General features: G+C 53.8%; 1 protein-coding gene and 1 pseudogene across 1 annotated transcript in view; both read left to right on the top strand.

Moving 5' to 3' along the window:
• FAIM2 (Fas apoptotic inhibitory molecule 2) overlaps positions 1-20,550 on the top strand; it is a 35,372-nt gene extending 14,822 nt beyond the window's left edge. The window contains exons 7-12 of the mRNA XM_010349799.3: positions 259-298; positions 831-868; positions 1,409-1,496; positions 1,776-1,871; positions 3,521-3,574; positions 16,788-20,550. Of these exons, the coding sequence (XP_010348101.1) occupies positions 259-298; positions 831-868; positions 1,409-1,496; positions 1,776-1,871; positions 3,521-3,574; positions 16,788-16,937 (466 nt within the window). The 3' untranslated portion in view covers positions 16,938-20,550. The remainder of the gene's footprint in view (positions 1-258; positions 299-830; positions 869-1,408; positions 1,497-1,775; positions 1,872-3,520; positions 3,575-16,787) is intronic.
• On the top strand, positions 18,162-20,550 carry LOC104653058 (uncharacterized; annotated as a pseudogene).
• Positions 20,551-25,272: the final 4,722 nt, after the last annotated feature.

The following is a 25,272-nucleotide window of genomic DNA, read 5'->3' as shown; positions in this document are numbered from 1 at the left end:
CCAGTGAGGTGCGCACCCCTGAGAGGGCCCCATCCCTCTCTGGGCCTGTGTCAAGCAGGCCAGCCCCTCCCTCCTTTACTTGGTGCCTCTGAGGTAGGGAGAAGGGGGATGGAGCGGGGGCACATGGGGATGTGGCTGGAAGAAGAGGCTCTGAGGAGTATGGAGGGGGCTGGTCAGAGACCCTCCCTGCATCGGTGACACAGCCTGCACCCACTGCTCCCCGACACTCTCCCCTGAACTCTGTGGCTTGCCTTGCAGGAGACATTTCCCCTGGAACCTGATTCTCTTGACCGTCTTTGTAAGTGATCTGGGGTGTGCTGAGGACAGATGCCGAATGGGGATGGAGGAAGGAGAGAAGTAGGGTGGATTGAGGACCAGGAAGTCTGGGCTGGGGATGTCCAATGTGAGATCGCTGCGAGGGCAGGCGTGTTTTCACCCCACTTCTTCCGCAAACACAGTCCACCTTCTCTTTCCAAATGGGCTTAATCTGGCCCTGCTCCCTATCCACTGTCTTTTTTCGTTGTGACTTCTTAAAGGGGGTTATTTGAGGCATCCTAGAGCTATGGTAATGAAGAAGAGTGGGGGGTGGTCTTAGAAGCGGGGAGCATGGCTGCAGAAGAAAGGAAGGCAAAACTGGTACAGACCCTGAAGCTGGCAGTGGGGACACGCTTAGCCAGGCCTGACTCCTAAAAGTCAGTGTGCGTGGGGGTGACGGAGATAAAGAGTTAAGGGGTACCTGCTAGGGGTGGAGACTTGGGCTGGATCTTACGGGTGCCTAGGAGCCCACAGTCTGAGTTTGGAGCATTCCTTCACCCTGCTTTTCCTTTCAGACCCTGTCCATGGCCTACCTCACTGGGATGCTGTCCAGGTAAAGGGAGCAGGTAGAAGGAGAGGAGGACCATAGGCCAGGCTTGGAGCCAGGCCCCGGCCACAGCCGGGGGGAGCTGCCCCCACACACCATCCTTCCTGGGAGCATGTGGATGGTGCTGGAGGCTTTGGTCTAGGGTCCTCTCTTTGAGCATTCAGCTGAACAGTGACCCCAAGACCTGGCCTGGTGGATGGGGGGTGGGGAGCAAGGTGCCCCCTCCCAAACTGTAGCTTGCAAGCCCCCAGACCAGGACCCACCATTACTTGTAAACCACCTCCAGGCCCAGCACAAACCCCTCCCCACTCCTACTCCCACCTCGTCAAGATCCTTCTAACTTGATTTTGAGTCTAGACCTGTTGGGAGGGGCAGGGCCCAGAAGAAAGGCTGGAGAGGCAGACAGAGGGATCTGGGGAAAGGGTACCAGGTTGGGGCCACGGGTCCTGAGACCAGGTCCTCGCAGAAGGTGGGGGGCTGCTAGGAGGGTGGGGGAGACCAGATGCCCCGCCCAGGAAACTGACCCCTTGGCCTGACGGTCCTCAGCTACTACAACACCACCTCTGTGCTGCTGTGCCTGGGCATCACGGCCCTCGTCTGCCTCTCAGTCACCGTCTTCAGCTTCCAGACCAAGGTCAGCTCTGGGGCCTGCGGACAGGGACCCCTGGCCTGAGGCTGAGCGGGGGAAGGCAGGTGGGGTGAGGGGCTCAGAGCTCAGACCCAGGGCTTCGGAGAGAAGTAAAGCAGAGTGAGTTGGGACTGGGGAGGACACCTGCTGAGGGGGAGAAGGGGAAGGAATGCCAGGTTCTTGGGGTGAGCACAAGACTGTGGCCTGCTGTGTGGGCTCAGCCTGTAGTTGGGGCCCCAGGAAGGCCAGGCCGCTCGGGCAGCTGACCCCTTCCTGTCCCCGCAGTTCGACTTCACCTCCTGCCAGGGTGTACTCTTTGTGCTGCTCATGACTCTTTTCTTCAGCGGACTCATCTTGGCCATCCTCCTACCCTTCCAATATGTGAGTCTCTGGGTCCTGTGGCAGGCCCCATGGGGAGGGAGGGGCCCCACTGGCCCAAGGTGCCAGTGGGAAGGCCAGGAGCCAAGGCTCCAGAGCCTGCCATCCTTCGCCCCCTGTCCCCCCGCCCCGCCCCAGCACCTGCCCCGGGCATGCTGGCAGTGTAAGCAAACAAGGAGGCTTTTCTTGGCAGGCCTGGCTCCACAAGCCACATCCGGCTTCACTTTTCCCATCCTCCTCTGTGGGGTGGAGGTGAGGCCGAGGGTAGGGCGTGGGGCATTTAAACCCTGGGCAGGGAAGGGAGCACTGGGGCTCCATGAGGCTCACTAGACCCAGAGGGACCTTGAGGAAGGGTCTTCTGGGAGCTCCTGGGGAATCAGCCAAGTCCAGAGAGGCAGAATCTAGCTGGCCATGCAGGCGGGAGGTGGGGCAGTGGGGCTCAGAGCATACCCTCATCCTTAGAGCATCCACCGGCTGGTGGCCAAATCTCCACTCTTTTAGAAGCATCCAGCCTGCCCTGGGGAATCCAACTGAGACTCTGAAGGCTCCCGGGTCCCTGAATGTAGAGAATGGGCAGATTGGGGGCATCACAGGAAGCCCTTGAGGTCTGAGTCCTGGGAACCCAAGAGATGAGCTGTTGGACTGCTGGGGGCCCAGTGCTTATCCCCCCTCACCCCCACAGCCACACATGGTACATGGTCCCCCACTGCCCTTTTCTAGCAGAGCTGGGAGCAGTAGTCCTCACTCCCCCTCCCTGCCTCCATCCTGCCCAGCCCCAGCCTCCGGGCACTTGGCATCACATCCAGGACATCAGGATCGGTGCTGGCATTTCCTTGGCTCTTCTAGGATCCTGTTGACAAAGGGAGGGCTGGAGCTGGCCTGGGGGCCCTCTGTGTATCTAGGATGGGGAGGAGGGCTACAGGAAGGGGCCACAGAACTTCAAAGAACCCTTTATTGACCAGGTCTGCTTGATGGGATGCCTTTGTTTCCGAGTCTTCTGGAGGAAGGCCCCATGGAGGGCCCTAGTGAGGCCCCTCCTGCAGAGTTTCCCCCACAGCTGGCTGCCCCTGGAGGGAGACTGGGGGCCTGAGGGCTGGGGGTGCTGTTTCAGCCTGTGCAGGCGAGTCCATCATGCACAGCTGGCAGAAACTCTAAGATGCCCCCCACAGACACCCCTGAGATCAAGTCTTTGTCCCTTTATACCTGAGTTCCTTGCCCCCAAGGCAGAGCCCAGAAGTGCCCTGACACAAGACAGACAGACCCTACGCAGCACAGGGATGAGCACACACTGGGAGGCGGGAGCAGCCTCAAGCAGTCCCAGGCTAGGGCGGGAACAGGGCCCACCAAGAGTCATCTTCATCTGCCCTGAGCCCGGAGCTGTGTCCTGTGGGAAAAAGGATGGGTGAGGTGGGGGGTGGACAGGGGTGGGGGAGTGCTCCCGCCAGTCCAACCAGCATCACTCTTATTCCAGGGCTCCCTTCACCCACTCTGGCACAAAGAGAATCAGGGGCCCCTGTCAGTCCTGGGTCTCCTTAGGGAGCGCTGGGCAGGGCTACCCCACGGCCTCCATTCTCCAGACTGAGCCCTCCTCTGCGCCCCTCTGACTGCTGCCCCTTCTTACCATTCCTAAGCGCATTTTTCCTCTGCCGCAGGTGCCCTGGCTCCATGCAGTCTACGCGTCGCTGGGAGCGGGTGTGTTTACATTGGTGAGTGTGGCCTGGCTCCTTGGCAGCTGCCTCCCCAGCATCCCGACCCCAGTCCCCTTCCCTCCCGTCTTCCCCCAGTCCTTCTCCCTGGATCCTCAGGAGCACTGCGGGTGGAGCTAGGCTCAGTGCTGCGTTTGTTAGGGGAATTCTACCTGGGTCTCCAGGACAGACCAGCTGACCCAGGCAGGAGGGAAGGAAGGTTGTAACAGCAGAATGGAAGCTGTAGACAGAAGCAGAGCTAGAAGAGTCCCTTCCTCCAAGGGAGGGTCAGCTCTGCTTGTGGGAGCGGGGGCAGGAGGGCATCCTGGCCATGTGGACCAAGTTAGTAGTTACCCTCCTAGGGGGAATCGGGAAAGGCTTCTTGGAGCTGGGGAGATTCCAAGTACCCTTGGAGAGACACTGTTAGATTAAGCTTGTTCTTTGCTGTTCTCATGAAATTGAGAATGTTCATGATGATGATTACAATTAGGATAACAGGAACAGCTAATATTTATTGAACACTTGCTTCCCCCCAGCCAGCTCTCCATGTGCATTTAATCTTCATCATAGCTCTATAAGATAGGTTCTACCATTAATACATTAAGATGGGGAAACTGAAGCTCAGAGATATCAAATAACATGCCCAAGGTCACACAGCATCCTAGGAGGTGGTAGGGGCCAAACTGAGAAAATGGACAGTCTGGTGTGAGTCCCAGTTGGGGTCTAAGGCTAAGTGGGGCATGGCTGGAAACAGATGCCCAGGAGACAAGAAATAATCAGGGACAAGGCCAGGCACAATGGCTCAGGCCTGTAATCCCAGCACCTTGGGAGGCCGAGGTGGGCAGATCACGAGGTCAGCAGGTCGAGACCATCCTGGCTAACACGGTAAAACCCTGTCTCTACTACAAACACAAAAAATTAGCCAGGCATGGTGGCACGTGACTGTAGTCCCAGCTACTCAGGAGGCTGAGGCTAGAGAATTGCTTGAACCTGGTAGATGGAGGTTCCAGTGAGCCGAGATCGCATCACAGCACTCCAGCCTGGGAGACAGAGGGATACTCCATCAAAAAAGAAAGAAAGAAAGAAAGAAGGAAAGAAGGAAGGAAGGAAGAAGGAGAAAGAAGGAAGGAAGGAAGGAAGGAAGGAAGGAAAGAAAAAGAAAAAGAAAAAGAAAGAAACAAAGAAAGAAAGAAAGAAAAAAGGAAGAAAAAAGAAATGACCAGGAACAGACACCTGCCTGGAGCTGCCCAACACAGGCCTGCTCAGGTGGGCTCCACGAATCCCAGTGTGATCCTGTTTCAGGACCCACCCAGGAGGGCAAGCTTGTGTTGGTGACATCCTCTTGGAAAGGCATTCAAGGTCAACATTTATTGACAATGGAAGCAGTGACCAGACTCTCCCCTCCCTCGCTGGAATGTCCAGCTCAATTCCAGTGGCCAGAGTTGCAGCCTAATCCAGGTTTCAGAGGCTTGGGGCGACAGGCTGAGGGAGCTGAAATGGGGGAAAGGGTGGGGTCAGAGCTGTGAGCAGAGGTTTTGGGGGGTTTAGGTAGGGATCAAGCCCGAGTAGGGTGTGTCAGGTTCATTCATGCATCCTTTCCATGGTCTTTATAGAGCACCTACTGTGTGTGACATGCAGGGTGGCTGCCCAGATACCCGGTCAGCCGGGAGAGCGCAGTGCATGCCACAGAGTAGCACGCAGTCAGTACTGTAGAATGGATAAATGACCTCAGGCTTGGAACTGGAGGGCTGGGATCTAGTGACACGCTCAGCCTTCTTCTTACAGATGAGAAAACTGAATTCCAGAGAAATGGAATGATTTGTCCATGGTTTCCCGGTGAGATAATGGCTAAATATGGCCTTGAGCAAGACTAAGGTGTCTGCTTAGCACAGGTCACCTAGGCCTTCCCCAGTTTCAGCACCGAAAGCCCCACTTCTTGAGGAGCCCCTAAATCCTGGGCACACTGGGAGGCTGGTCACCCTAAGACACTAACTTTTCGCAGCTCCACACCAGTGCCCTTCCCTGCAGGCAATACTTCCTAAAGAAAGGTTTCAAAGGATGCAGTGGGGAATTGGACTCGGAGAGAAAGAAGAGGGCCGCATAGGGAGAGCCAGCCTGGGCAACAGCGCCTGGAGGCTCTAGAGGGTGGCATTTGCAGGGAACAGAAGAGAAGTCAAGCCAGGGCAGACGGGCTGGTGATGGTGGAGGCAGTGAGCACCCGTGGGGTCCAGCCAGGGAGTGTACTTGGCTTCCCGTGGACCAGGTTCCAGTGAGCATGTGAACTCCCTGAGGAAGCCATGCATGCCAGTAGGGCTGGGTGAACAGTAATCCCTTAAATTTGTTTGATAAGCCCTAGTGTTATTAGAATAATAACACTAGTCTCCACCCTCCGTTCCACACTTTACAGTTACCAAAGCACTTTCACACCTCTTACCTCACTGAATCTCCACCACAGTCCAGTCGGGGGCCGGGGGCAGGCAGCCTTGACGCTGTGAGATTTGTTTCCACATCTGAAGCCCTGGGTGTGAAGGGGCTGGCACAGAGTCTTATGGCCAGAAACAGGCAGATTGAGGACCAGGACCTAGACGTCCTGTGCCCAGCCTGGTGCCATTTCCAGTGCCCTCTGGTTCCCTTCAAAGAGGACACCTTCTGTGGTTCTGTTGGCCTGGAGTTGGGGAGAGGCTGAAAAGGTCTCTCCAAGACTTTCTCTCTCTCTTTCTCTCTCTCTCTCTCTCTCTCTCTGTCATCAGTATTGTCCTCTCTATGGAGTAGTCCCATTAGCATAAGCACATGCTGCAATTTTTCCCATCTGAAAAAAACCCACAAAACACTCTTGACACACATCCCCCTTCACACTCCTGCCCCATTCCCTGCTCCCCATATACAGCGACACTCCTTGTAAGAGAACCGACACTCACTCTCTCCAGTGGCTTTCCTCCCTCTCTTCTTCTTCCCTGCTCTCCTCATAATTCTCCCATTCTCTCTCTCTCTTTTTTTTTTTTTTTTTGAGACAAGGTCTCACTCTGTCGTCCATGTTGAAGTGCAGTGGCGCGATCTCCACTCACTGCAACCTCTTCCTCCGGGGTTCATGCAATTCTCCTGCCTCAGCTTCCTGAGTAGCGGGGACTGCAGGCACATGCTACCACACTCAGTCAAATTTTTTGTGTTTTTAGTAGAGATGGGGTCTTGCCATGTTGGCCAGGCTGGTCTTGAACTCCTGACCGCAGGTGATCCTCCTGCCTCAGCCTCCCAAAGTGCTGGGATTATAAACGTGAGCCATGGTGCCCGGCCATTCTCTTGATCCTCTTAAACACATCTCACCAGGTCATGGGGAACTCTGCGTGGCTGAATCCAGGAACCCAGTCTCAGTCCGCATCTTGCTGGACTCCCTGCAGTATTGGACACAACTGTTCCTCTCCTCCCCCGCCCTCCCCAAACCACCTTCCTCCCATGGTGTCCAGGCCACCACCCACCCGGGCTTCTCTGCAGCATTCCTGATCCTGCAGCCGTTGGCCTGACTCTTCTCTTCCTACGCTGCTCCCTCAGGACCTCAGGCAGCCTCAAAGCTTTGAATGCCATGTCTTATGCTGATCACTCTCACATTTACATCTCTAGCCCAGATCTCTCTCTTGAATTCTAGACTAGAATTTCTAGTTCCTAGTGAGGGCCAACATGAGGAAGTCTCACAGGCACCTCGGACTTTACATATACAAAACCAAGCTCCTGCCCCTTCCCCTGGATGCCTGCTTTTCCCAAAGCCTTGTCCATCTTCCTGTCACTCAGGATAAATATCTTGGTGACACCTTTTACTCCTACCCTCTCCTCACCCCCCACATCACACCCCGCATCAATGCTGTGGCTCCAGCTCCCGTGCAGAATCTGACCACTTGTCTCTGGCCTCATAGCTACTCCCTGTCCCAGTCCCCGTCGCCTCCAGCTTGGATTGACTATTGCCATGGCCTCCTCCAGGCTGCCCCTGCACCCCATGTCCATGCCAGCACAGCAGTTGGAGTTGTTAGGTCCCCTCCATTCCTCCACTGAGCATCCAGCAATTACCTCCCATAGCCTATAGGCCCTCTCTGACCTCCTGCTTCCCTCTGCTATAGCCACACTGGCGTCGTGCTGCCCCAGCCTGGCAGGCTCTCTCCAAACCTGGGGCCTTTGCACCTGCTTCGATCTGTTCTTAGTGTCTGCTCACAGCCCTCTCTCCCACCCTGCAGGTGTGCGCAGCTCTGTCCCTCCCTCCCTGTCCCTGCTCTGTTTCTCTCTGTAGCACATCTCATCCTGACACACCGTGTATTTTTCTGATCTGTTGCTCACTATCTCTCTCCCTCCAGCAGAATCCAAGTTCCCTAAGGGCAGGAATTGTAGCCTGGCTTATTCATCACTGCAGCCCCAGTGCCCAGAACAGGGCCTGATACATAGTAGGCAACCAGGAGATGTTTGGGACATGAATGGATGACCGAGGTGTGGCAGGGGGCAGGGCCGGGTCCACAGAGGTAGACAGAGCCAGGCAGAGAATACACAGGCGAATTCAGCACTGCCCGTCAGTCTTCCGTGAGTCACAGGGGAGGGGGAGCCACAGTGCCAGTTATCTCATTAAGAGATCAACACGCCAAAAGGCCTTGGTCGGGATCATCCTGCAGATTATAGAAACAACAGTGGAGAGCACGGGGCCAGTCACCCGATCCCCTGCCCGTGTGCATCTGCAGCTCCCCTGGGGCCCATGGGGCAGGGGAGTGTTGAGGAGAGCGGCTTCCAGATTCATTCCCCTTCCCTCCTCTCAGTTTCAGGTAGAGAAGGCCCTCAGAGGCCCAGCCCCATAACGAAATCTCCATACCCTCCCGTTAACTTGAACTCAGAAACATGTGCTGACCTCATCCTGCCCCTCAGGCCTTCCGACTCTGTGGTCCCCTGGTCTCCCCAGCCTGCCCTCTCCTGCCGCGCTGCACGCAGGTATTCCTGCCACGTGTGCTACCTCCAGGAGACTGCGAGAGGGTGGTGAAGAGAAGGGTAGGAGGAGGGCCCAGACCCTCAGGGGGGCCCTCCCCCCAACTCCCAACAACCTGAGCTTTGGAAGCACTTGAGAATCCAGTGATTTTCTCTCCTAAAAACGTCAGCCCCTCCCTTGAGATTCTGCCATCTTTGAGGGCAGGGCCGCCCAGCCGGAAGGGGCAGCACCTGAGGGTGTGGGAGCCGAGGCTTCTTAGGGCTGTGGCCGATTTTCGAGGAACAGGCCCCTCCGAGGCCTTGCCCACGTCAGCCTTAGTATGTTCTCAGGGAGCCTTGGGTCTTTGGCCTCACCCCTACCCCGTATCCCCCCAGTTTGGGATGTCAGAACCCAAATGCCAATAGAAGTGGGTGAGCCAGCTAAATGGCTCTGACCTCAGCGTGGCCAAATCCTCCCGTTCCCCCTAGTGCTCTTTCTTTGGGTGCTTTTCTGTAGAAACTCGTGGAAAGGCACATGGGGAGCATGAGGGTCGGGCCGGGCAGTAGTAATGGGGCAGGGACTGAGGTGGGGGCACATGCCTGCAGCTGGCTTCTAGCCACGGCTGAGCCTCCAGGGCCCAGGGGACTCGGGGCAGATTGCCCCATCTCAGAGTTGGGCCTTCCTTGGGAAAGCTAAGGTCTCTGAGCCCCCTAAATCGGGAGCCCAAGTCCCAGAGTCCTTGGGAAGGAACAAGGCATAAGACATTAGAAATTAGGTGATGGGCCCAGTGGGAATAGACCTCTTCATTCCCTGCCCAGCCCAGCCCATTTGAGGCCCTTGGGAGCCACTGACAGTTGCAAGAAAACATCACAGCCTCCGTGCTTTAAGGCAGATTAGTGAGAAGCTGAGTAGACAGGCCAGAGGCTGGGAGACCAGTTAGGAGGTCACTGCAGTGTACCAGAGCTGAGGCCGGGGCGGAGGGAGACCGTGTGTGGTCAGCACTGGATGCTGCAAGCCTAACAGCATTTGGATAAGCAGAGCTGGGATAGGAATACACTTGGTAGGGGTGCTGGACCTCCAGTTCCGGTGTTGACCACCGACCATGGAGAGACACACAGCTATCTGTCCTTTGTCTCTGGAAGGAAAGCAGGGCTGAGACCTGGAGCTCTCAGAGCTGGCAGGAACCTGCCCGAGGAAGCTGCTGCTGAAGCTGAGCATGCACTGAAGCCGAGACAGCACGCCCAGAGACACACACACACTCACATTCACACACATACGCACATGCACATACACACATATACACACTCACATAAATTCACACGCACATACCCATATGCACAAACACAAACACATACATATACATACATACACATATACCCACATGTACACACATAAACTCACATACACACATACACACACATGCACACATGCACATATATACACACGTACCCACATGCACAAACATAAACTCACATCTATACACATATACTCATGCATGGATATACACACACACACAAATACACATGCACACACATACACATAGACATATATGCACACACATACACATGCACACACACATACATATATGCACACACATACACATAGACATACCTACATGCACACATATGTATGCACATATACACACATACACACACGCGTGCACACACACACACATACCATGACCAGCCTGGGCCAGACCCACAGCGTCCAAGGGATTTAAGAAAAATATTCCTGTCTACCCCCACCCCTCACCCTGCTTTTCTAGCGGGGATGGCGATATATGCCCTACCCTCCTCACAATTAGGAAAACACTTCAAAAAGTACAAATGGCCACATAAATCCAAGGCTGGGGCATGACTTTATTTTAGACTTATCTCCATCCCATTCAAAGCTTGGAGGCCCTTTCCCCTCAATGCCTTACCTGAGGCTGAAGGAGCCAGTGAGAACCTTCTCTATTTCGTCACCCACCCTCTGCCACTCAAACAGTCCTGCCGCCTCCCCGGAGGCCTCACCCAGACAACCTGGAAGTGGAGTGGCTTCCTCCAGGCTGGGTGGGGGACTGATCAGTGATTGCTCCTTCAGGGGAGAGTGTGCAGGCCCCCTCCTGAGGCCTTCCTGTCTCACTCCTGAGGCGCTCATCCCCCAGCCCACAGAGGAGGTGGAGAAGCCCTGGGGTGGAGGACCGAGGGAGGGGAGGCAGATGCAGCCCCACACCTGCCTGCAGGGCGGAAAGGAACTTCCGCTCCCACATCCAGGACCTGGTTCTTCAGAGCAGAGCCAGGAATAGGCGCTGGCAGGGCCAGTGCGGGTATGGCATGGGGAGGGGGCTCCGCAGCTGGCCAGGGCCCCCGACCAAGTCACATTCAAGGCCTCACTGCTCCTCTTAACATTCTGTGAACTTGGGCAAAACGACTTGACCCTCTGCTTCACCGGTCTCATCTTTAAAATGGGGCCAACCTGCCTGTCTCACAGGCTGTTGTAATGGATGAATAGGGTAACAAATGAAGGTAAAACAGCCTCCTCCCACTTGGCCCATGGCAATTTCTCAATCGATGATGGCTTTTGCTTTTTTTTTTTTTTTTTTTTTTTGAGATGGAGTCTCGCTCTGTTGCCAGGCTGGAGTGCGGTAGCAGGATCTCAGCTCATTGCACTCCAGGAGCAATTCTCCTGCCTCAGCCTCCCGCGTAGCTGTGACAACAGGTGCGCGCCACCACACCCAGCTAATTTTTGTATTTTTAGTAGAGACGGGGTTTCAGCATGTTAGCCAGGATGGTCTCGATCTCCTGACCTTGTGATCCACCTGCCTTGACCTCCCAAAGTATTGGAATTACAGGCATGAGTCGGCCTGGCTTTTACTCTTATGGTAAATGATAACCTTGTCATTTAGATAACCAGATTTAGCCTGGCTTCAAACACTGGTGATCTAAATGACAAGACTATCATTCACTATAGGTATCCAAGCTATTCTCTGTCACATTCTAGCTGTGTGGACTCTCTGAGTTATGTGACATCTTTGTGCTTCAGTTTCCCTATCTGTAAAATGGGGACAAGAACAGTAGCACCCTCGTAGGTGGCTGTGACGTTTGGATGCATTCATATATGTAAAGCACTTAGTGCCTGGTGTGTGGTTACTGATCAGTAACTCTTACCTGTTAGTAAGTTGCCTAAGGTCAGAGCCAAGATTTGAACCCAGGTTTGTGTGACTTCCCAGCCTATATTCTTAAGCACTGTATTATCCTGGACTCATGCCCCTCCTCCTATGACCACACATGGCTCTTTCACACAAAATATTTTATTCTACTTATTGCCACAGGCTATTGATGCCTACCTTGCCTCCTGGTTCACTTTTGTGTGTGTGATGGAGATTCACTCTTGTCACCCAGGCTGGAGTGCAATGATGCGATCTTGGCTCACTGCAAACTCCGCCTCCTGAGTTCAAGCGATTCTCCTCCCTCAGCCTCCAGAGTAGCTGGGATTACAGGTGCCCACCACCACACCCGGGTAATTTTTGTATTTTTAGTAGAGACAGGGTTTCACTATGTTGGCCAGGCTGGTCTCGGACTCCTGACCTCAGGCAATTCGCATCCCCCAATCAACCTCCCAAAATGCTGGGATTACAGGCATGAGCCCACTTTTTAAAAAGTGGATAGATAATTGCTGTGTCATTAATACACTTTCACACACTATCCCCCTTTCATCCTGAATCAGGCTTTCTGACTCAAATGCCTGCCAGACCCTGTTCCTTTGGTGACCCTCCTGGGGGTGCAAATGTCATCTGTGACATCTAAATTTTTGACACCCAGGTCAATGGGGAGAAGTATCTTCTATTGGCATCAGGCAAGAAATGGGCCCCAGATCTCCACTCGGGTCTCTCTCCACTCCCACGCCCCCTCACCCTCTCCTGCAGCCCAGCCAGGGCACCTGGACATATGGCTGTTAGTCTCTTCTCCAGAGAATCCCCAAACCCCAAGTTCACCCTCTAGCTGTCCCTGGGCTGTGTGACACGGGCAAGTCACTTACTTACACTGTCTCTGCCTCAATGTCCTCAGCAAATAATGGAGCTGATAGTGCAACCCCAGCCATGGAGGCTTATGGTGAGAATTCAGTGAAAGAGTTCACGAACTCTTCTTTTGTGCTATTTTAACCCTTCTATTTTAAACTTCTAATTATATAATATGTGAATACATTTATTCACAGATTTCACTTTTGGAACATCTTAAATGTAGCAAAAAGCAAATGTCATTTTGACCGTGTCTCTCACCGCTTTCCCCAGAGGGAACCACGATGGTCAATTGTTTCTCCTTCCAGACCTTTTTATATGCATTTCGTAGATATTTGCTATGTTGGCTCCTCTGACATGTATAGTTTTATGGGATCATATGATGTGGATTTTTCTGCAACTCGCTTTTTTTCTCGCAGTAGCGTCTCTCACAGATGTTTCTACCTCAATACTGCTGCCCAGAGTTTATTTAAACGCACCCGTGTTGGTAGACTTTGGGTTGTTTCAGCATCTCACTGTTAGAACCGACGCTGCAAACAACAGCTAGGGGGGTTGCCTCCACGCCCTCACAGAGGCATTTCTGCAGGACAGACACAGTCCACGTGTCACTGTTTATGCTGATTCAGCACATTGCAACTCCAGCTTTTTGTATTCAGTGCCTGCCTGCTGGTGGCTCTGAGCTGGCCTTTCTATGGCATGCACTGCCCAGAGCCCCTCAGCGTCACCTCTGGGGCCACATTCAGGGAGGACAACAGACATAAGCCTGGGCCCCAGATACAGCAGGGTCAGGCCAAATGGCTGGCCAGGAACCCCGGCTAGATCCAGTGCTGGCCAGTAAGGTGAGGCAGGGAAGTTTGCCTTTGGCGCCTATGCCCTCCGCACATGCTCCCCTCCTCCCTCCAAGCCCGCTTCTCCCCATCTCCACCAACGTAGGAGTCGCCACTAGATAAGTGCCATCAGCAAGTCACTCAGTTCTGAGATTCCCTTCCTCATGTGTAAGACCATGAGGAAAGGCAAATGGGGGGAGAGAGATGAGATCAAGTGTTGGCCTGGGGAAGGGCTCTTCAGATGTAAGTTATAGCGTCCTAGTCCGGAGGGGCCTCCTGCCCCATCCCACGTGCTCCTCCTGCAGGGTCTCCTGTTGAGCTAGCCACTAACTCAACTACCTGCTCTCCTTTTAGGGGTTTGCAGTCAACTCGGTTGCTAGCTCTCAGCCAAGATCCTAGCTACCCACTAAGATGTTAACTCTAACCAAGACATTAGTTAGCAATGCTTTCCGTCTCTAAGGAGACGGCAGCAGATGCCTTTCCCCTGTAAATGAAGGTACTGCCATGCAGAATCTCTGATCATGTCTTTTGCCTTCATTAGACTGTCAGTTCTATGAGAGCATGTTCTCTGGAACATAGTAGGTGTTCAGTAAATATGATTGAGAATAAATGATGAAAAGACTTTGGTTGACTCACAGGCATGAGGTGGCAGTGACAGGTCGTACTGGGGTGAAATTTGAAGCAGGCCATCCCAGAGAGCACGGCATAGATAAGCATCCATGGCCATAGGCCAAGGGCTGGGCAGAAATCATTTCATTCCTCTTCTCTCCAAGAGAAAAGTCAGCTGGCTGCTCTAGGGGGTCTCCTTCATGGGTGCTTCTCAGAAGGGCCACCCCTAGAGCTGGACAAGTCCAAGCCTTCCAAGTTGAGAGACCCTATTTCATTAGCTCACCCAGGGGTGACCGGGCTCTGGGAAACCAACCAAGCAAGCTACTGATTGATCAGCCAGATCAGCAGTTTATGGACTCATGCTGGGAGCTGTGACTGCCAAGCGGCCCGAAGCATTCGCACCGGGCCCTGTGCTTGCTCGTTCTCTCTGCAGAAGGTAAATGTGCTTGGGAACCCAAATCACATGCAGAAGGAGCAGAGCGGAATAGAGAGAAATCATACTCAAGAATAGAGATAGTATTCTCCTGATTGTGGTTAAAAAAATAAGAAAAAAAAAGAATAGAAATAGTGGATGCCACATACATGGTGATAAATCTACCCTCACAACCACATTGTGGTGTGGGCATTGCTGCTATCCCGTTTTGTAGATAAGGACACTGAGGTCAAGTGGATGACTCAGCTACCAGCAATGGAGCCGCGCGTCAACCCCAGGCATTTCAACTCTTGCTCCTGTCTGGGGTGCCCTTCCCTCAATGCCAATGAGCTCAGGGGCCTGATGCACCCTGTACAGGGCTCCCCTCAGCCCTGGGCATGGCTCCCCATTTTTGCTCTGTTAAGGCCACTCAGCTCCCCCAGGAGCAGCGCTGCCTCCCTGATGAGAAGCAAGAGACACCTGAGTCTCACCAGCAGCTCAGGCACGTCCTCAAGAGGGCACTTCTCCTTCTGCAGATAATAACAATGAAGCCACACTAATATAATAGCAAGCGTTCATTAAGTGCTTACCACGTGCCACGCACCGTCCCAGGCCCCTTGCATGCATTATCTCATTCCCACAACAGCCTCAGGAGGCAGGCGCACGCATCTCCCATTTACACATAGGGACTCACAGGCCCAGAGAGGTTCAATGCTCTGCCCAGGTCCTACCGCTGATGAGTGGTAAAGCAGCGCCTGGAGGCCAGGTAGATCTGACTTTCAAACCTGTGCTCATAATTGCCCCCACTTCCCCGCATTTAAGGGGTGGCCCTGCCTCCATGTCCCGCTTGCTGGAATTGCTCCCTGTTGGAGCCCTGGCCTCTTGGGCATGGGGTGGGGGGGCGTTTCACTGGGGCTGGGATTCGACTAGGATTCCACGAGGCTCACCTATAGTAACTCTGAAGTCTGGGTCTTGGGAGTCAAGGAGTCTGTGGCGGGGGTGAAGGAAAGAGAACTGGGCATGACCGCTGCTTCCTGAGCAGGGTGCAGGCTGCAAGGACAGGCCCCAAGCCCTTCCTCCTCTGTCTGCTTCTCCCATAGCTCCTGCCTCGTGGAGTTCCTCCCTCTTCACGCAAAGCCCTTCAGGCCTCCCAGGGTTCCCTAGGCTCCTCAGCTGGCAAACTCCTACTCAAGCCCCGGGTGAAATGCCGCCTCTCCTGGGTCACCTTCCTCTGGCCCAATCAGTAGCTCCTCCTTCATAGTCCTAATTGTGCATTTCCTGGGTTTTCTTGTAATGACCTGTAAGTGTTCCCCATGACGCTGTGAGCTTCCCCAAGGCAGGCGCGGCTTTGTGTTTCTCGTCTCCCGCTCTCAGACGGTCCCTGGCATGCAGCTGTCGCCCCATGCATACTTGTTGTATAATGAATGAGTTTCAGAGGACCCAGGGAACATGGCTTTCATACACAAGTGACTGAAGAGCCCAGTTAACAAGAATGTGAATCAATGTAAAGAATTCCAATCCCATGTGGACCAGTGCTTCATAACTTTTGAGGCATTGGTGGACTTTTTGACCTATTTCTCCAGAAAAGTGCACCACGCCTGCCAAATTTCAGATGCTACTTCTCGAGGGTTCTGCTCCTAGGCTTGGAGCCCACAGGAAAGCTACATGGGAAGGGTAGGTGGGGGGCAGCAGGGTGGCACAGTGCTGTCTCAAAGGGAATCTGTTCATAGTCCATTAGGCCAAGCAGGGCTCCAGGGGAGAGCCTGTTTCCTCAGAGGAAATGCATTAACCCTGTGTGCCGTTAGCAGCAGGGCAGAATGGTTACACCTGCGGCTCCGGAGCCGGCCTGTTCAGGTTCAAATCTTGGCTTTGCCACTTTCCAGCTGTGTAATCTTGGGCAAATAGTTAAGGTCTCTGGGCCTCATTTCCTGTAGGAAGAATTTGATTCTTACTTGATGGGGATGTCAGCAGCACTGATGGGTTGATGTCTGTCCAGCACAATGCTTGGGGCCTGCTCACCATTACCTGAAGAGTTCACCTTCCTTTGAGAGCAGGGTCCCGAGGAAATGGGAAGAAGACTAGACCTCAGCTTGAAGGTCCCCTTCTCCAGGAAGCCCTCCCTAACTCCCTACCACACTCACGTAGGTGAGGTTCCTTGTTATCAGCCCTACTGCTCCCTGGAGCCCTGTTCTACTTGTCATTCCTCTAGACTCTAAGCTCTGTGAGGACAGGGATCCTGGTTGTCTTGTTCTCTGCTGTATTCCTGTGCCAGGCACATAGCAGGTGCTCAGTAAATAGCCAATGAATAGAATTAGGGATAGAAGGTGTCACAGGAAGGTCACTGGGCAGCCAGGCAGCAGGTGAGAATGAAATTGGGAGTGGGCCTAAGGGGGGCACCATAGTCAGTGTCACACTGTCTGGGCCTCTGACCTCTCTCTCTCTCCTCACTTCTCCAGTTCCTGGCACTGGACACCCAGTTGCTGATGGGTAACCGACGCCACTCGCTGAGCCCCGAGGAGTATATTTTTGGAGCCCTCAACATTTACCTAGACATCATCTATATCTTCACCTTCTTCCTGCAGCTTTTTGGCACTAACCGGGAATGAGGAGCCCTCCCCATCCCACCATCCTCCAGAGAATGTGCCCCCTCCTGGTTCCCTGTCCCTCCCCTGTGCTCCTGCAAGACCAGATATAAAACTAGCTGCCAACCCAGTCTGTGGCCAGGCTGCTGTACCCCAGCCCGGCCTGGCCCAGCCCAGCCCTCTGCTGCTTGTACATATGCCATGGGGACCCTGAGGAACTGAGGCCACGTCACCCCCCCGACACCCCATTCTCCACATTACATCTTCCAAACCAGGACAGTCAAGGCTGAAGTTTCCTCTGGGTTTGAGGGCCCAAGGTACAAATGGGAGAGGCATAGCAGGATTTCAGATGCAGGAGAGAGACCCTGGGAGCCCGACGGAGCCCTGAGCCCCCACAGTTCCTCCCAGGGCCGTACAACCATGTGACGTTTGGGCACACTGTCCTGCATCCAGTCTATGTCCTCCTTTTTCGTCCAGGTCAGGTGTTGACGCTTTGTAAGAAGTGGGGGACGCTGCTGGGCAGGTAGAGTGGGCGGGCAGGATGGTTGTCCCAGGCTGCCCATTTTCTCTTGGCTGTGATTTGGATGGGGAGGCCAAGGGCAATGGGAGAGGACTGAAGCCTGTGCTGTCTGTTGCTTGCTGTGAATGACCCTTCCGGGTCATGACAGAGCACTGCTGGGGCAGGAGGTGAGGGCCGAGGACCCTGCTCCTCAGTGATGGCCTGTCCTAGGGCTCGCATCCTAGGGCTCTCAGGGAGGCAGGAGCAGGGGAGCCAGTCAGGAGGTCTGAGCTGTACCAAACTTGGCAATCCACCCAGGCCAGCACCCACCCAGAAGCATTTGAGGTTGCAGGACCAAGCCCCACATCCTCTCTCTCTCTTCTCTCCACCCGTCAGGCTGTGTGCACAGGCCTGAGGCCGAGCGAGGCGTGTTGGGCCCTCGGGCTGGATGTTCTGGGGGAGGAGGCGATCATTCTAGCTGCTAGGCCAGGCCCATCTGGAAGGAGTCCTGCTCTGCCCCAGCCCTAACCTGAGGCTGTGCCCAGTCCCTTCTGCACCTCTCGTTTCCTAAACCCTCCCCATGGGCTGCTGCTGGCTGGCTCGTCCCCAGCCAGGCCTCCTGAGGCCTTTGTAGTTGGCAGCGTCCACATCTCTCCTAGCTTCACTGGCCACTCACTCAGCCCAGAGTCCCTAAGTGCCCCCAACGCCGCTTATCTCTGCATCTCTCCAATTTGAAAGCCATCCAGCTGATGCTAACAGCCAGGGCCAGTCCCTCCAGCTGGTCCCGTGTAATGAGGCCAGGGCTCCTTATCAGCTTCCAGGCGGCTGGGATCTCAGGCAGGGTGTGCGTCAGCCCTCCAACCCCCGGAGGGGCGCCTGCTGGGGAGAGGACCAGGAGGCCACACCTGGGGGAGCGTGCAGCCAGCATGCGCAGTGGTCAGCTCCAGGCCAGTGGAAAGTTACTGCGAGGAGATGGGAAAGCTCTGGGAGGATAGCAGGACCCTCCTTTGGCTTCGCTCTCTGGGGTCCTCTTCTCTCTCTCCAGGGCTGGGAGCTCCATCTGCCCCGGGAAGGGTGACGAGGTGTACTAACTGTTCCTTCCCAACCCCATCCCTCCCTGCCCTTCCTACTCGCTTTTAAGAAGCACTGCAGAAGTATTCGAAGGTTTGTTCCATCTTGGGGATTCGAAGAGAAAAGGAGCCAAGAACTGGCAGGTGGTGTGTGTGCGGCAAAAGCACTGGGGGCATGGGTGGGATGCCCACTGTGTGCTGGTCTAAACGAACCCATCGCAGTGACCCCCCAGAGGCAGCACTCCACTCATGTGGGTCGCAGAGGGAAAAGTCGAGGGGCTCAGAAAGGCTCGGTAATGTGTCCCAGGTCATACGGCTAGCTAGTGGCGGGCCTGGGGTTCAGACCCACAGCTGCCTCACGCAAACAGGGTATGACACTTGCCTCTGTGCCTGGGCGGGGGCCGGAATGAGACCACATGGGAGCCCAGAGAGGGAGGTGGTCAGGCCCTGTTGTCCTTGGGGATTTCTTGTCCTCCGCGCCACCCCGGCCTCCTATCTCTCCCAAAACCTCTCGCCAGGTTTTGCACACTGAGGTTTCTACCATCCAGACATGAGCTGGGAGGCAAGATTTCTGGTTTCTGGTTCCTAGCCCCACTGCCAGCGGGCTCCTGGTATTACATGAGGGTTTCTTGCTGTCTGGGATTCAGTTTTTCCATCTGCCACATGGAAGTTCATAGCCAGGATGGGGCTCGAGAGGCACCAGAACACCTCTCCACGGACTTCCTCTCCCGGCTCCCACTCCTCCACCTCCTCTCCTCCCAGCCCCTCGGTTTCCTCTCATCACTGGCCTCAGTTCCAGAGGAGTCAGCCCCAGCACCTCACTGTCCTGCCACTGTCAGATGGCCTTGGTCATGCTTCCTAGAATCTACTGGTCCAAGTTCTCCTTTCCCTGGGATAAGTTATGCAGAAACTGGGGATTTAGAAACTTATTCAGGGCTGAGTGCCAAAGGCCCGGGGGAGAAGGAGCAGGCCCTCGGCCATAAACAGTGAACCGCACACGTCACAGCCATTTGAGAAATGGCTTATTTGCGAGCTGGGGAGGCTGGGCAGAAGATGCCGAAGGCTCCTACTCCTGGTGCCTGAGCAGAGGGGTCCCAGGTATCACAGTGTCGGCAGCAGAGTCCAGGCCAAAGTCTACGCGTTCCATCTCCAGGCAGTGGGGAGCCCGGAAACACCAGGAGAGGTGTCGGAAGGAGGAAGGGTGGGGAACAGGAATGCAGGATTACAGGAAACCGCAGCTGAGCAGATGTCACAGCTGTAGAGGAGGAAGGGAACCTGCGGGCCCCTCACATTTTTGGCCTGGGTGGGGCTGGGCCTGGGAAGGGGTGGGCTAGGTTTTGTAAAGCTGGAGGCAGCCAGGAATCTGATCATCTGCAATGTGACGTGAGGGGTCTCCCACTGAAGTCCTCTCCTAGAAGTGGCAGATGGGGGCTAGGGAGGCACGCGCGAGTCTGGAACTCATTCCCGGGGAACACCTATGGCTACTTCTGTATCACCTGGGGAAGCCCCAGAATCTTAGTTCTTCCATTCTCTACTCTTTCTTCCGAAGGAGTCAGGATAGGACAGACACCTGTTTTCCAAAAGGCTGGTACCTCCCTCCCTGGCCCACCTGAGGCAAAGTCCCAGGTGTCCTAGCTGCTCTCCTGGATGGGTTGGGATTTTGAACAAGCACTTTTCTGCCCTCTGGTGGCTGCTTGAGGAAACGCGGAGCCTGGGTGGGAGCATCACCAAGGGCCCATGTGACTGGAGGCTGGGGCAGGATCGGGCCACCAGCTCTTCTCAGACAGCCCTAGACTCATCTTCTCATCAGCCACCACTGAGCCCTTTTGCTGAATGATGGTTGCATCTCTCAGACACAGTGTACCTCCACCTGAGCCCTCCTGAGTGCCTGAGGGCAGACACAGCTCCAGGGACCTGGCCCTGCTGCCATACCCCAGACACTCCTGCTGTCCACTGGCCTCAGCTCCTGCAAGCAACCCCCTGTCTGCGCCTTTTCCCTTCCCTGGCCTTGCCTTCCTGGGGTCTGTGACTGACTGGAGATAAAAATAAAAGCAATTCTGACACTGGAGCCGTTTCCCTCATCTGGCGTGCACTGGTGGCCTCAGATGGTCGTGGAGTCTGTGTAGGTCTAAGCTGAACCCATGTGAGAGCCTTCTCACCAGAGCTGCTGAATTTGAAGTAAAATCTCCACGTTTATTTTCATGTGGACAGAGTTAAATTGGTCCTCCTGTTCAGTAAACCCTTTTTGGAGGCTATCTGGATCCCACAGTTGGAAGCAATCCCAGAGGCTCCTCTGGAACAGGGACTGACTCCTTTCTATGGAAACCTGTCCATTTGTGGGCCATTCTGGTAGAAGGGTCTTTCTTATTTTGAGGCAAACTCTGCTTTCTAAAAGGTACACAGGAGGAAGAAATGCCTGGATTGCACCTGGACAGATTTTCCAGAGCAGCAGCTTTAAAACCACAGAAACTTGACCAGGCACAGCGGCTCACACCTGTAATCCCAGCACTTTGGGAGGCCGAGGTGGGCAGATCACGAGGTCAGGAGTTCAAGACCAGCCTGGCCAACATGGTGAAACCCCGTCTCTACTAAAAATACAAAAATTAGCTGGGTGTGGTGGCGCACACCTGTAATCCCAGCTATTCGGGAGGCTGAGGCAGGAGAATCGCTTGAACCCAGGAGGCAGAGGTTGCAGTGAGCCAAGATTGTACTACTTCACTCCAGATAGAGCGAGACAGAGCAAGACTCCGTCTCAAAAAAACAAAACAAAACAATCTATAGAACCAGAGCTTCTTGAAGGCAGAGGTACAGCACATGGTCTCACTGAAGAACTTTCCAGTGAATGGAGGAATGCATGGGTGAATGTGTCTACTCCGACCCTCTATTTTACCTGAGAGGAAACTAGGAAGCAGAGCAGGCATCCCCAAACTTTTTACACAGGGGGCCAGTTCACTGTCCCTCAGACCGCTGGAGGGCCGCCACATACTGTGCTCCTCTCACTGACCACCAATGAAAGAGGTGCTCCTTCCTGAAGTGCGGCGGGGGGTCGGATAAATGGCCTCAGGGGGCAGCATACGGCCCGTGGGCCGTAGTTTGGGGACTCCTGGAGCAGAGGGTGCCATGACTTGTCCAAGTTTACCCACAAATTAGTGACAGGGAGTGGGGTCAGGAGGCACATGGGCTAATGATCACCTCACAAGCTCCCATGGGGAACGTGAGGCCGGGGCGCTGTGTGGGAGGGGAGGGAATGCCATCACACTGGAGCAGGGGGCGGGGGGACTTATCCTTGTCTCTGACAAGGTTAGGGCACAGATTCCGCCGGAGCAGGGAAAGGGGCTGGGGCAAGAGTTAGGGGACTCTGAGAAAAGTGACTTTTATTAAGCACTCACTGTATACAAAGCACTTCCACAGAGAGTGAGAGATAGGAAAAGGAGACGACACCAATAGTGGTGCAGGACAGAAACCAGGCACGGTGGCTCGAGTGCCACTGTGGGTCCTGAGAAGATGCAGGCCCCCAGGGAAGCGGTGCTGAGCCGTGGCGCCATGGAAAGGGAAGGCCCCTGGATCAGGGCTCAAAGCGTGCAAAACATTGAGGGCCAGGGCTGGAAGGACGGAGGGGATGGGTGGTCTAGGTTGGGGTACACGCTGGGCCCCCTTGCCGCCTCCTGCTTCACCACCCATTCCTATCTGGACTACCTGCTAGCTTCCTAGGACTGAGGTGCAAATTGCCACAAACTGGGTGGCTCAAAACAACAGTGATTCATTCCACCACAGTTGTGGAGGCTGGAAGCCTGAAATCAAGGTGTCAGCAGGGTGGATTCCTGCTGGAGGCTCTGAGGGAGGGCCGTGGCAAGCTCTCTCCAAGCCTCTGGCAGCTGCAGGCAATCCGCAGTGTTGCTTGGCAGTGGCGCCTCCAGTCTGTGCCTCCATCTTCACACGGCCTTCTCCTCTGCATCTGTGTCTCAAAGCTCCCTCCCCTCTCTCCTAAAAGGATCCTGTCTCTGGATTTAAGGCTCACCATAAATCTAGGATGAACTCATCTCAGGTACAGGGGTTTAGAACTTGGACATATCACTCTTGAGGGGGCCACTATTCAACCCTCTACACCATTCATTCTCTTCTGGCTGCTACTGCCCCATGGTACACATCCCCCACCCATGGGACAGTCCTGGCATACAGTACCCAGCCCCCAGTGAGGCTGGAGAAATTTCAGAGCTGAGCAACCTCACCCAGCTCACTCATGCCATCTGTCTTTACTCAAGTCTGGCTACACCCAGCAAACCTGTTTGCCCTCACAGATTGTGTGCGTGCGTGTGTGTGTGTGTGTGTGTGTGTGTGTGTACGTGCGCACGTGTGTGCACGTGTGCACGCACACATACACACCATGGATGGCTAAGATGCTTTCTTCCCAGCCTCTCATCCCCCACTCCTCTCCACACCCTCTGCTTGCTTTATCTGGGAAAACCCTGCCAAGAGGAGTGAGACTCACCTGTCCCGCATCACTTCTGGTCCCCTCTGTTGGCTTCTTTTTCTCCTGAGCCACTAAGTAAGAAGTCCAATTCCCGAGGCCACCATGCCAGAGAGGCCACGTGTGTTGCTCCAGCCAAGAGACCCAGATGAGCCAGCCTCCCAGCCACGCCCTCCAGGCTGGCAGCAGCTGTAGGCAGGAAGAACCATCTTGGAAGTGGATTCTCCAACTTCAGCTATTCCAGCTCCCATGCACCCAGTCTTCCTGGTTGAGGTCTAAGACCTCATGGAGCATAGAAAATCGATCTCCTCCACACCCTATCCAAATTCCTAATTCACAGAATCTGTGAGAATAATAACATGGTTGTGGTTTTATGCCACTAAGCTTGACGTCATTTGCTATGCAGCCACAGACTCCTGGAACAGGATTTGGTACCTGGAAGTGAGGCACTGCCATTGCAGAAGCTAACACAGGTGGGAGGCGCCGGACAGCCTCAGTGAGACTGCGAGGGAAAGCTGGCAGGGCCTTGAGGAGACTGTGGGTGAAGACTCAAGAGAAAGTTGAGGGAAGCATTATTGGAATCTGGAGGAACACAGACTCTGATGTAGTGGTGGACAATGGAATGAAACTTTCATCAGCACTAACGTGAAAAGTAGAAGAGGTGTCTCATTAACTGATGACTCTGGCTAGGATTTTCAGGCAAAGTGTTGAAAGTGTCTGTTTGGCTTGTTTGAGCCTTGTATCCTAAGATACAGATAGTGGGAGAAAGGCTAAAGAAAGAATTATTCTGTGTTTAAGCAGAATTTAGAGGTGATATAAAAAGACCAAGATAATCTTTCCAGCCAAGAAAGAATCATCAAAGTAATTTAAAAAAAAAAAAAAAAAAAAAAAAGCCTCGGGGCAAAGATCAACTCCAGAGCACTGTCAGGAACACAGAGTCTCTGGGTGTAGATGAAGAATATAAAGGCTTTAAAGGCTTTAAAGGCTTTATGGGTAAAGATGAAGCCAAAGTTGTGACTGTGAAAGCAGTCATTAAGCATCAGAAAGATCTAAGAGTGTGCCTCACAGAATCCTTTCGACAGCAGAAGTCCTCCTGAGGTTCCTACAGGCATTTATTGCAGACTCACTCCGTTAAACAGCAGGGCTTCTGGCCGGGCATGGTGGCTCACACCTGTAATACTAGCACTTTCAGAGGCCCAGGCGAGTGGATCATGAGGTCAGGAGATCGAGACCATCCTGGCCAACATAGTGAAACTTCATCTCTACTAAAAATACAAAAATTAGCCAGGCGTGGTGGCGTGCACCTGTAGTCCCAGCAACTCAGGAGGCTGAGGCAGGAGAATTGCTTGAACCTGGGAGGCAGAGATTGCAGTGAGCTGAGATCACATCACTGCACTCCAGCCTGGGCGACAGAGCAAGACTCTGTCTCAAAACAAAAACAAAAACAAACAAACAAAAAAACAGCTTTATTGAGATATAATCCAAACACCTTATGTTACTATTTAAAATGTGCAATTCAATGTTTTCTTAGTATATTCAAAGGGCTGTACAACTATCACCACAATCTAATTTTAGAATGTTTTTGTCTCTCTCTCGCCCATTAGCATTAGTCCCTATTCCGCTCCTTCCCCTATCCCCTGGCAACCATAAATCTACTTTCTGTCTCTAGAAATGTACCTATTTTGAACACTGCACATAAATGGAATCATACAATATAGTCTTCCATAAGTGGCTTCTTTCACATAGGAATCTGGATAGGGCACGGAGGAGATGGATTTTGTATACTCCATGAGGTCTTGGTTTCCAGCATTCTCTATGCTGTAGCATGTATTAGTAGTTCATTCCTTTTTCTTTTTGGAGATAGGGTCTCACTCTGTCACTCAGACTGGAGTGCAGTGGTGCAATCTCAGCCCACTGCAACCTCCACCTCCTGGGCTCAAGCCAACCTTCTGCTTCAGCCTCTTGAGTAGCTGGTACTACAGGCATGGGACACCATGCTGGTTAATTTTGTATTTTTTTGTGGAGACAGGGTTTTGCCATGTTGTTTGGGCTGGTCTTGAACTCCTGAACTCAAGTGATCTGCCCACCTCAGTATCCCAGTGTGCTGGAATTATAGGCATCTGCCACTGCACCCAGCCTAATTTTTGTGTTTTTCTGAGAGACAGGGTTTCACCATGTTGCCCAGGCCGGCCTCTAACTCCTGGACTCAAGCAATCCACCCACTTCTGCCTCCCAAAGTGCTGGGATTACAGGTGTGAGCCACTGTGCCTGGCCACTCATTCCTTTTTACTGCCAAATAATATTCTATTGTATGGTTATACC

Source organism: Saimiri boliviensis, chromosome 7 (genome assembly GCF_048565385.1).
Source record: "Saimiri boliviensis isolate mSaiBol1 chromosome 7, mSaiBol1.pri, whole genome shotgun sequence".
Lineage (NCBI taxonomy): Eukaryota > Metazoa > Chordata > Mammalia > Primates > Cebidae > Saimiri > Saimiri boliviensis.
Note: the sequence above shows the minus strand (reverse complement) of the source record. Positions and strands in the feature narration are given on the sequence as shown.